Genomic DNA, 12433 nt, shown 5'->3' on the forward strand with positions numbered 1-12433 from the left:
TTCTTCCCGTACCTGGTAGAGCGAGGAGGGGGTTTGGAAAGGGACCAAAATGAGGAGGTCATTCACTTTGTGCTGGCAGCTCAGTTCTGGCGTCCTGCCCTCTAGCACTGTGTCTGGGAGCGTCAAGGGCTGGACCCAAGCCAAAAGGCCTTTTCAAATGTTGTCTTTTCTGTAGGCCCATCCATGGCGGCCAGGATTGTCCCGGTGTTAATTTTGAGTACCAGCTTTGTAACACAGAAGAATGCCAAGACCACTTTGAGGACTTTCGGGCACAGCAGTGCCAGCAGCGCAACTCCCACTTTGAGCACCAGAACAGCAAGCACCACTGGTTGCCGCATGAGCACCCTGACTGTGAGTAGATGCCTGCTTTATTGCTCCTAAGTGGTTGGGTGCTTACAGCCACGGCTTTGTCAACACCAGGCCCCGGGCTCTTGATTCCTTTTGAAAATTTAGAAAACTCAGTGCTTATAGGACTAAATCCTTCTTAGTTTCCAAGAATACAGCTGAAGTTCCCCTTTCTCTAGAGATGTAAGGATTGTGGAGTAATTCCCGACAACCAGCATTCCCATCATCACCAGTGAAAAGACCAGTGGAAAGCAAAAAAGGGGGAGCGCAGTCTAGGCAAAGAACTAACTTCCTGATTGGACTGAAATCCCTCTCCTAGGAAGTGCTTCCGGAATATTTTGATCATCCCTTTCTGAATAATAAGAGAAACCCAAAGCTCTTTTACAATTGAATCAGGACCAATAAAAGGTCATTGTTAAGTAATAAAAGGTACTTCCTGGCCTTTTACTTTGTCTTATATATGATTTATCCATATATATTCCGAGGACTCTTTTTTCAGGTTTAACTTTCACCCATGAATTTTTAAACTTAAGTATGCTCAAATTGAAATGTCTACTATTTTTCTTATTCAAATAATAAAATAGTTACCTGATCATCATGCAGTCAATTACTGGTTTCTATTTGAAAAGCTGTTTTAAAGAAAAGCTGTTAAAATTCCAAGGAGTGACTTATTAAAAATGTATGCACTATTTTATCTATTTTGATTAATTTAGTTGCATAATTTATATTAAATTTTGTTAAGGAGGCCCTACAAGAAGCAAAACTGGCCTTTATATGATTGAATCAAATAAAAGAGAACTTCTTTCAACCCTCTTAATAGCCATTAAAAGCAATTAGGTTTTGAATTAAAATGTATTAAGGAGCTGTTGTTAAGTTTAGCATGAGCTTATAACTCATTTTGCCCGGGACAGCCCCAGTTTATTCCTGTTGGCCCTGAAAAAAAATTATTAATAGAGCCCCATTCACTCTCAGAAACATACCACTTTGGATGACAAATTACATGGCCACCTTGGCTAAGGTAAATATGCCAAATATGCATACTTGTCTCCTATTCCTTATTTTATGTATTTGTATAGTATCCCTTGTGTTTGCGAGAAACCACATGGAAATTTTATACTTTAAAAATAGAATAGACTATGCTGTCCAAACATACCATTTTATGTAAATCATTTTATCCTTCGTACTCTGCAGCCAAGAAAAGATGCCACCTTTACTGCCAATCCAAAGAGACTGGAGAGGTTGCTTATATGAAGCAGCTGGTGCATGACGGGACACGCTGTTCCTACAAAGATCCGTACAGCATCTGTGTGCGAGGAGAATGCGTGGTGAGTTTCGACTCACTTCACAGGCTTCCTATGGCGGTGGGCCGCTCAACATTTAATATCGGTCTTTATCTTTGAACACAATTATTTAACAGTCTCCCAGATGTGAAGTTATATTATAATGAGAGTCTGTGGAGTAAGCAGTCACTAGAATAAATCGAACTTTACCGAGATCGAACCTTGGTCCCTGGGAAAATCAAGATTTGGATTGTTTTCATCGTCTATCTGGTTCTGGTGCCTCCCAATTGGGACTGCAGTCGTTTAGAGACAATGCAATTGCTTTGAGTATTTCACTAGTATCTGTTAGCTGCTTAAAGGAGCCCTGGCTGCACAGTGGTCACGGGTGAGGCTGCTAACTAACTGCAAGGTCAGCAGTTTGAAATCGCCAGTGCTCCACAGGAAAAAGACAGGGCTTTCCACTCCTGTAAGGAGTTAATCTTGGGAACTTACAGAAGCCTTTCTCTCCTGTCTACTGGGTCGCTGTGAGTCCACTCTGACTGGATGACAGTGGGTTTTGTTATATTTGCTATATAAATGGAGTGCTGGTGGGCTGGACGTTGGCTTGCTAATCGTCGGTGGTTGGTTTAAACCCATTAGCCATCAAGAAAGATACTGCTGCGCTCTGTTCCCTTCAGAGTTCATAGTCTCAAGCTCTGCAGGACGGGACTCTTCTTGTCCTGTGAGGGTTGCTGTGAGTCAGTCTACGCAATGGCAGTGAGTTTTATTTGCTATTGTGATACACACTTTAATAGAGATTCACTTTTCTTTCTCTCTCGCTTTCTAATTAATTACAAATTATACATTAAATTCCACTTGAGAAGAAAAGTAACAGAGATGCAAGAAATTATGGCTTTTATCCCCTTTAAACTAAAGTATAGTTTATTTTCAGGTTCATGTTACTAGTTCAAATTTAATATGAAAGTATTCTTATTCACTGAGTACGCTGATCCTCAAATGTTTGATATTTCAGTATAAGAATTGTTTTTATTGGATCTCAAACATGGACGCCTCACAATTGGGCTGAAATTTCCTCAAGAGCAGAATCTATCTCTTGCCTACTATTTACCTACCCCAGTATCCAGTATATGGATACATCACACTATTTCTCCTGCAAATTCCACCCTGGAGTAAAGTGCAGTGCATGTCATTATTCTACGCTGATGTGCAGCAAGGTCCTTAACTTGGGGCACCTTCAGTTGGCTCCCTATTAACTTATTGAGAAAATGTAAACTCTTCTGGTATTCAGGGATTCACAGCCTGTGCTGTGCCAGTATGCACCTGTTTTTCTGTCGTGCAGCATGACCCTTCCACTGGTTTCAATGGTGTTTTAAATGCTGTATTCTGAACGCGCTGCCCATGAGCAGACCACTTCCATGACTCTATTTTAACTCGTCACATGCCTGAAGCGCCTCTGCACAGTGTCCCTTAAAGGACCCTACCAAAGGCTCCACCTCTGTGAAGCTTGGCTCCTCCCTAACCAACTTCTAAGGCTTTTGAAAAAGAAATGTATGACTCACTGTTTCAATTTCATTTTTATAAATGTCAAGGGAGCAAGGGAAAAGCAGCATCTTTCCCCCTACACTCGTTCTCTCCGACGCCTGTGCTCAGTAAACACTTGTTTGATGGTTATGACAATGCATAACAGGGCCAATATTACTTTGGGGACAATTGTTTGTTACTACCCAGAGAACAAGGCGTATGACTTCAATTTTGTTCTTTAAAAGATGTCAAATAAATATTAAAACCAGGCGACAGTGGCTGTTCCTCGCAAACTCCACGTTGGCACGGGATTGCACAGCCGTCTCACCGTTCTATGGGGTGGCGCGCTTTACTTGGCACACGGAAGGTTGCCGCATTTAATGCCTTCTTTTCCCAGAAAGTGGGCTGTGATAAAGAAATTGGCTCTAACAAGGTTGAGGATAAGTGTGGCGTCTGTGGAGGTGACAATTCCCATTGCCGGACTGTGAAGGGGACATTCACCAGAACCCCCAGGAAGCTCGGTAAGATGATGTTTCTGTGCACTTCCTCGTGCCTTCTCGATGCTTGGTCATTCTGGGTCCTCTTCTTTACAAATTGCATTATTTACTCAGTAAACACTAACAATTAGCAAAACATGTATTTTTCATGTACAGTACTTTGTAAGAAACTTTTTAAAAACTAGATAGTGACTAGATAGTGCCTATGATGATAAGTAGCTACTTAATTTAAAGAACAATTAAACCAACATCAATTATTTTGTAGTAAGAAAACATTTGTGCTTATTTTATGCTCTTAATAAAATATAATAGATCTAATTATGAAAATTTCTAACTTATTTTGAGTTTTAATTGACAAATAAATTGAGAATTGGGTATTAAAAGTCACAAAACATGAAATATGATGTTTTAAATATTTTCTAAGCTTTATTTCTTTTTACTATTTTTTTTAACCTTTATTGACTTAATACCTCCCTCTGGCTAGTGATTTCCCCTTCCTTCTCCTCCCCACTGGTGATCATCAAAGACGACTTTTTAGTGTGAAAATCATTTCTTGACTATAACATGCATACAAGTTATAAAAAGTGATGGCATGCATGCAAGGAGGCTTCGAATAGAATTTTCCCCACAACCTTGTTGGAGCTCCCTCATTGGTCCTGTTGTGACGGACTAATTATACTCATCTTCTTTTATTTCAAAAGTGAATGAATGTATTCTTCCTGCACATCCATCCGTATCTTAAGGATTCGTCTTCACAGAGCTTTACAACTTTGTGTTAAAAATGGAGATACGAACTAAAATAACCTGAAGTATAAATGCGCGTAAGAACACACAGATGGCACAGTGGTTAGGCACTTGGCTGCTCACCAGGAGGTTGCTTGTTCAAACCCACTGGCTGATCCATGGGAGTAAGAGATGGCAAAGTTTTTCTGTGAGAATTCACACTCAGGGAAACCCTGTGGGGCACTTCTCCTTGGTCCTATAGGGCCGTATGAGTTAGGCAACGCAATTTTGCTGGTTTGTTGTTGTGTAATTCTGATGTGTGTGAATTGTATACTTGTCACCTATCCCATGACTTAGACTGTAGCACATGCTGAAAGTTCCACAGATGACGTACATGATAGCCGTACACGCAAGTAATACACAAATGTGCTCATATGCTTATAGTTACTCATTGAAATTTTCATACAGATTTGGAAGCAGCTATTATTACTAAATATTTCTTGAAATTGCAATAAGTATTATTCAGTATTCATCCAGCATTTATTGGGTAAATGCTTCTGATCAGTCAGCATTTAATAGCAAATCAGATGGCATGCCTCCTTTGAGAAGCTTCTCTTAGGTCTTCTATCAAGCACAGTTACTAAGCAAATGCCAGAAAACAACAGAAAAAGAAAGGGAAGAAATGTAAGCTACTCTGAGTATATCATAAGGAACATTTTTCATTTAGAACAAAAGATTGTATAAGAAAGCTATCCAAGTGGAATCCTTCCCTTAAGGCTTTCTAGTACCATAATCCTCCTGCTGCCCAGCTTGAGCCAATCCCAGTCACATCACTTGGCATTGTATTGAGGACAGTAGAACCAGATGGCGATATTCTAGTGTGTGCTCGCTAGGTATTCCTTCTTACAGCTATCTTTTCTCTCGTAGTTGCTTTTTTTCGTATCTTGAAATTGTAAAACATTTTAAAATCAAATATTATTTTTCTTTGTTGGAATTATATATCCTTTGCTTTGGGGTAAGAATCTCATGCATTTCCCTTTATTTCCAAGGTGAAGTAGTAGAAGGATAAAGTTTGGGGCTGTAATCATTCTGTCTCTGCTATGTCTTCTACGGGATAACCACACTGTTTTGTTCCAGAAACTTCCCACATGATGCTGACCTTGTGCATCAAGGGTCAAAAGGAATGGTTTCATCCACCATATCTCTCAAAACTAGTCAAAGTTAACCCATTATCCATTATTCTTCAATAACTCTATCCTCACAGTTATTCAACAGACTAATTAACCTTTTCCAACAGGAAAACAATTAAGCAAGAGGTGCCAAAAAGAATTCAAGTTGCTGGAAAATGAAATCTGCAAGTATTCCACCCCCCATCACCTACATCATTTTGTAGTCATGCTTAGTCTTACTTTCATTGACTATTAATAATTTATTGATATTAGCCAACTGTTATAATGTTATATATTGACCTGCTGACCAAAAGGTCAGCAGTGTGAACCTCCCAGCCAATCTGTAAAGGAAGATCAGGCAGCTCGCTTGCATAAAGACTGAGAGTCTCAGAAACTAGAACAGTTCAACGCTGACCTATAGGATCACTGTGAGTCAGTGTGAACTCTGTGGCAATGGATTTAACTATTGCAATTTTGATTTAAAGTCAAGAAAATGTGTTTTTTTGTATCTTACCTTAAAACATATAAATGACATATAATATAGTCAATGAACCAGCAAGACTTTGATAAACATGAACTCTCCACTAATTAAAAACATTCTATTTAAGGGAAGATGAGAGGCGCTTTCACTTTACCCAAAGGAGCTCGCGATATTTCTCTTGCTGAAACAAGGGAAGCTAAAAATGTGCTGGGTAAGTTGTCGTAAACTGCAGAAGACGGGCATCCATAAACGGCATCAAGCTCTGCACTTGACCACTAGCATGTTACTACTGGCCGTTACAGACATAGACCGACATGGTATGTTTCACATGTTGGACTTCACCCCAGGCTAAAGTGTTGACAACCCATGACACCAAAATGTCGACTCCAGTAGTATATAAATTCCATAATGCATCAGAGGTACAAGTTAGAAATCATCTTACATTGAGTTATTTGATAAAAAATGAGGTAATATCTTGGTTTCTTCACGTAGTCTACTAATGATTTTATAGTTCATATTATTTGTAAAAAGGAGCCCTGGTGGTGCTGTCTGATAAGCATTTTGATTGTCAGGGGCACAGACCCACTAATCACTCCCAAGGAAGAAAGGCTGTCTGCTCCTGTACAGACATACAACCCTGGAAACACTATAGCTAGGATAACTGTGCGCTGGAATGGACTAGATGGCAGTGGTTTGTCATTAGCTTAATTGTAAGTATCATATGCTTATATTTAGGAGATATGATAATACGATTAAGGCTTTGTCACATATAAGAAGCAGTTGAATGGACATATGATTTTAAAACCAAAGGCAACCATTTAAGCATATTGTTTTTATTAATTCTTCCTTAGAAGACTGAGGTCAAGGTAGATATAAATGCAATGCACAATGTAAATCACAGGCAATTTCCAATCAAATAATTTGGTCAGATCAACAAGTCTGGGTGGCCTGGCTGTGAAAGCACTCAGCTGCTAGCCAGAAGGTTCTCAGTTTGAACCCACCAGCTGCAGTGAAGCCACTGTGGGAGAAAGTGGTAGCAGTCTCCATCCAAGTCCAAGAGTCACCACCTTGGAAACCTTCTCTTTGTGTCTCAGCATTGATCATGATGTGGGGGAGACCCACTGGCCATTTCCACGGCATGCATTTACAAATATTTGCGTTGTATAGCCCATTTAAGCCAATCTCAAGAAAAACTAGCTACTTGCTTAGTTTTTTTGTAATTTCATTATAATTAGGCTGTTTTAAGTATGCAAATGCTGATTATAAGTCTGGTTTTCTATTGCAGTCACTTAGTCTATGAAAAGACTATACCAAACCCAAACCACCTGCCGCCACACTGATTCCAGCGCACAGTGGCCCTTCATAGATAAAATGCCTGAAGAAGTCAGATAAAAACAATATAGTTGTAGAACCATTTGATACAAAACTAACCTCCCCCCACCCACCCCCAGATGTAAAAAAAAAAAGTGCACTTGGTCTTACGGCAGTATCCCAAAAGCTACCGCTGCTTTGAACACATTTCTGCAATGGCTTCTTTTCATTTATGGATGTCCTCTGCTGCACTGTGGAGCAGTGATGTAGTGCTCTACTAACCATGGTTGTCGCTTTGTTTTTTGCTTCCTCCAATTTGCACTACACATGCAAAGGGTACCTTAAGATGTTTGATGTACCCCCTGGTGCTAGACATGTGTTAATCCAAGAAGACGAGGCTTCTCCTCATGTTCTTGGTAAGTGTTTCTGTCCTCTGGCCCTGCTCTATCATCCGCTTACATGCGAGTTATTGGTATATATGTATGTGTAGACATATGTATATGTGTGCATCTATCTGTATATGCATACACATACATATCCATGAAATCATTTAAATGACAGGTACATGCAGTTTATTTAATCATGTATTTTTGTTTCATTTTTGTTATTTATCTCAACTCTTATTTTAAAACAAGAAATGTGCAAAATTAAAGTTTTCATGTGGGGTGGATCCAGTGATTCTTCATTAATATATGAGGGAAATGAAGAAACATTTGAAAAGTTTGAATTTGTTATCTATCTTTCCTCTGTCTTAAGGACTACTGAAAAATACATATGCCAATAAAATGCAATAAATTAAGGAAAAATATCAGAAATAGTTGCCATACTTTATTGGCCAATAAGCTCTGATATTTTGGCTGATGCTGTGATATATGCCTCTCCTTATTATGATTGCATTTTTACTTCTTTGGCTGAAGAGCAAACACACGTATCATGTGAATTTTAGTAGTCCAATACTAAATTTTTCTCTAATAGCTAACTTACATAGGGTTCTTGACCAACACATGCAGATCTATTTGCATGACTGTTTAGAACTTTCAAATGAGATCCTTTTCCCCATTATGAGAGGATCATGTGGAAATGCTGTTTTAGAGGGATTTGTATGGAAAGTGCACATACAAGAGTAATATGACTCCCATCTATCCCTTGGTGTGTTTAACAAATAAAAAGAAAGGCTTTTTCTGTCAACTCCATGAAATTCTGTAGCTAATTAGTCCTTTTCCCATGTTACCTTATTAATTATATTTGATGGTGTTTTATAGAATCGTGGTGTGTTAAGTATCTTCTTGATTGTGTTCGCTGCTAGAAGACATAGCATAGTTCTGTCTCTAGTATTTAAAGCCTTAATCTTCAACCAAGCGTTCACACTATTAATTTTGCAAAATTCAGACTAAACTTCAGGGGAGTAGTTCTAGATACCATATATACTCATGTAAAAGCCGAGTTTTTCAGCACATTTTTATGCAGTTTTTGTGGTAAAATTAGGTACCTTGGCTGATATTCAGATCAGCTTATACTCAAGTATATATGGTAATTAAATGTATGCTTTCTATCTATTTTCAGAATAGCAATGACTCTATTGCAGTTTTTTTCTAAATTACCATTCTATCCTGACAAACATCTCCAATATTTTAAGTGCCATTAATTACTTTTTATTGATTAACGGGAGATTTTTATCTCATGATATGTAGTTAATATGTAACACCTTAAGAATTCTAGCTACAGTTCGTAGCTTTTTCTAGTGATATAAGTAGCTGTTATGGTCTTGGAATTTTGCAATGATAAGAGCTAAATTGTCCAATCACTTGCAAATTAGTTAAACTCTATTATGTGGCTACAAGTACTTTGACCAGCATGGGAGAGGCACACAGTAATGTGCTGTTATTTTATATGCTGGTCCAATATAAGGATTCTGTATGAATTTCTGGAGAAGTTTCTACTGCTTCTAAATTCTTATCTTTGAGGGAAATGTACAGAATGCAGATGAGTTACAAACTCCGTGACAATGTTTTCAAACTGGGAATAATATATTTTTCTTCTCATTTAAACATCTTTTCATTTTGACTAGTAAGCAGTGCAATTTGAAAGGCTTTAATAAAAGAAATGGGAGTCATACCAAACCTAACATTCATTAGATTATTCTGATGCTAAATAAAAAGGGTCCGTTTTACTGTGATAGGCAATCTGGATCTTCAAATCTGTCATATGAAAAGATACTATTGGCTACTATTTCTCTCCCTTTAGCTATTAAGAACCAGGCTACGGGCCACTATATTTTAAATGGCAAAGGGGAGGAAGCCAAGTCTCGGACCTTCATCGATCTTGGTGTGGAATGGGACTATAACATTGAAGATGACATCGAAACTCTTCACACCGATGGACCGTTGCACGACCCTGTTATTGTGTTGGTATGTGACTCTGTGAACTTACTATGTCCTTGGGTTAATTTGTAGTTTCACACCTAGCTAAACTGAAACCTTATACACTGTTACTTTCGCTGCTTTTTAAAATTGCTTTCATTGTTTTTTATAAGTTCATTTATCCACTGCCTAGTCTTTGTGCCCTTTTGCCATGTTTTATTAGTTCGACTTAAGCAATCAGTTATGTTTTAAAGGTGTCAAGAGAAGAAAAATAGATTTTTGTGTTTACCCAGCTGTTTACAATTCCTGGAGCTTTCCACTTCTTCCGATGGATCTAACTTCCCTTCTGAAAACACTCATCTTTAGAATAAATAACTTCCTTTACCACTTTTGTCATTGTGTGGGTGTGCTGTCAATGTATTCTTCCAGCTTTCAATGATCTAAAAATGCTTTTATTTCACTCTCAAATTTGAAAGATAGCTTCACTAGGTATAAAATGTGAGTGGTTTTGTTTGTTTTGTATTTTCCTTTGAGCCTATTACAGATATTGTTACATTGTCTCCTGGAAGCCATCCCTCTTGATGGGAAATCTGGCCCCTTTATAGTCCTGCTTTGTTATGTAGTATGTTACATTTGGGACTATTTTAAAGGATTCTTTTGGACAACAAATATGTTTAGCCGTTTAACTTTTTTATTTAATTCTTGACTCAGTAGATTGATGTTTTTTCCAAATTTGGATTAATTCTCATTATGTTTTCAGATGGTCTTTTTGACCTTGTGTCCACACTGGGGATGAATTTATGCGTGTGCTAAGCCAGATAAGATTGTTTCACAAGATCCTTAGATGCTGTTCACTCTTTTACAGTCTTTCCTTCCCTTTTTTTTCTTTCAATTGGAAGATTTCTATTGTTCTTTGTTCATGTTCATTAAATTTTTCTTATGTATCCCTAATATGCCATGAGCCTACCCATGCAATTTGTTTTATAATTATTATAGATGGTGTACTTTTCTCTTGTAGTTTTTTTTTCTGATTTTCTTTACAAAGATTTCAGATATATTCACTCATTTTTGTCTAACTTTTCCTGTAAACCCCTGGTCTTCATGGTCTCTGTTTTTATTGGCTATCTTAAAAAAACACACTTGATTAAATGTCATATGTAATCATTTTTCTCCTTAGCATTTTTTCTTGTACAATGATCTTGGCAGATGATAAGTGGTAGGGTGTTTGGTTTATATTCCAATAAAGACTTTTCAGTTTGTTCTAGCAGGAAGCGAACTCACTGGCAGATCCTCTGATCCTGTGTAAGGGACATGGTAGTCTAGATGGTGAAGCACTTCACTGCCAACAGAAAGAGTGCCATTCCATACCAACCCAGCCACTCTGGGGAAAAAGAACTCATGATGTCCTCCCAGGACATTATAGCTAGGAAAACTCAATGGAAAGTTGTACTCTTTTGCATGTGGTCACTAGGTACTGGAATTGATTAGATGACACCCAACACCTACTGATTCTGTGTGACCTGGTTTTATCTTTGTCAGTTAGTCTATTTCAGTTTTTAAAAAACATCTTATGACATAACCATCCTGATGTCTTTGCTAAATAAGTAAATTGTTAGTGAGGTATCTCTCTCCTGGTCAGATTAAAAATCCAAGTCTCATACCTGACAGACCTCCTGAACCTCTCCCATCATCATCTCCTCAGCAGTCACCCCTTGGTAGGCTTCTGCGATCTGTCTTGCGCGTACACAGACCAGCCCTTAGACAAGGATGGATACAGACGTCCAGGAGAGCTCTGTGCAGCTCTCCCTTCCTTTGTATCCTGCCTAGCAAGTTCCTGATTTCAATGATCTCCATCAGTGAAACTGTTAAGCTCAGTTTGGGCTCCTCCCAATGCTATGGTCCATTAACTTACCCCAGTCCAAACGTTTCTCTTCTCACTGGGATCGTTATCCTGGTCTCTCAATTATTCATTGCCAAATAAAGAATTACCTCATATATTATGCTCAGCTTTATAGTTTTTGATGGCAAGACTGCAAATTCATTACTCTCTACTTGATTTGAAATGTATTGTTGGATCCAATACACAAATATTTATAAGGTTCTCTATAAAAGATATTACATTAATCAAAATTCAAAATTTCCAACTCAATTCCAAGCTTTTTCTCTCTCTCTCTTTGAGAAATATTTCCCTTTGGTGAAGTGTTAGTCCAAATCTTTTGTTAATTTTTTTAAGTGGATTGTTTTCTTTTTATTGAGTTTTGAGAATTCTTTAAATGTAATCAATGTAAGTTTTCTGTGAAAAAATGTAACTTAAGAATATTCTTCCCAATGCATAACTTGGGTTTTGCTTTTGTTTTTATTTTAGTCTCTTATTTGCACTGTTCATACAAAAATATTTTTAAAATTTTAATTATGTCCAGTTTATCAATTTTTGATCTGTTATGAATCAAACTTTTTGTGTCCTGTAAGAACCTTTGCCTAGCTCAGGGTCAAAATGTTTTCTTTCTATCTTTTTGTGTTGTTGCTGTCTATTTGCTTGTTTGAGTAGAATGGTATAGCTTACATCTAGGTATATAAGCTATTTCAAGTTAATTTTTGTATCCATTTTATATAAACATTAGGTTCATATTTTTTGTCTATACATCTTTGTACCAGTTACCTCTGATTACCCAGAAAATTACACAAGCTAGCTACAAGCCAGAAGCACTTATCAGCTCACAGTTTCTGTGGATCAGCAATCTGGAAA

General features: G+C 37.8%; 1 protein-coding gene across 1 annotated transcript in view; it reads left to right on the forward strand.

Moving 5' to 3' along the window:
• Window positions 1-12433, forward strand: part of ADAMTS3 (ADAM metallopeptidase with thrombospondin type 1 motif 3) — a 298163-nt gene that overhangs the window by 264341 nt on the left and 21389 nt on the right. The window contains exons 13-17 of the mRNA XM_075544217.1: window positions 176-351; window positions 1537-1670; window positions 3544-3667; window positions 7663-7743; window positions 9572-9735. Of these exons, the coding sequence (XP_075400332.1) occupies window positions 176-351; window positions 1537-1670; window positions 3544-3667; window positions 7663-7743; window positions 9572-9735 (679 nt within the window). The remainder of the gene's footprint in view (window positions 1-175; window positions 352-1536; window positions 1671-3543; window positions 3668-7662; window positions 7744-9571; window positions 9736-12433) is intronic.

The sequence above is a fragment of the Tenrec ecaudatus genome, chromosome 3 (assembly GCF_050624435.1).
Source record: "Tenrec ecaudatus isolate mTenEca1 chromosome 3, mTenEca1.hap1, whole genome shotgun sequence".
Lineage (NCBI taxonomy): Eukaryota > Metazoa > Chordata > Mammalia > Afrosoricida > Tenrecidae > Tenrec > Tenrec ecaudatus.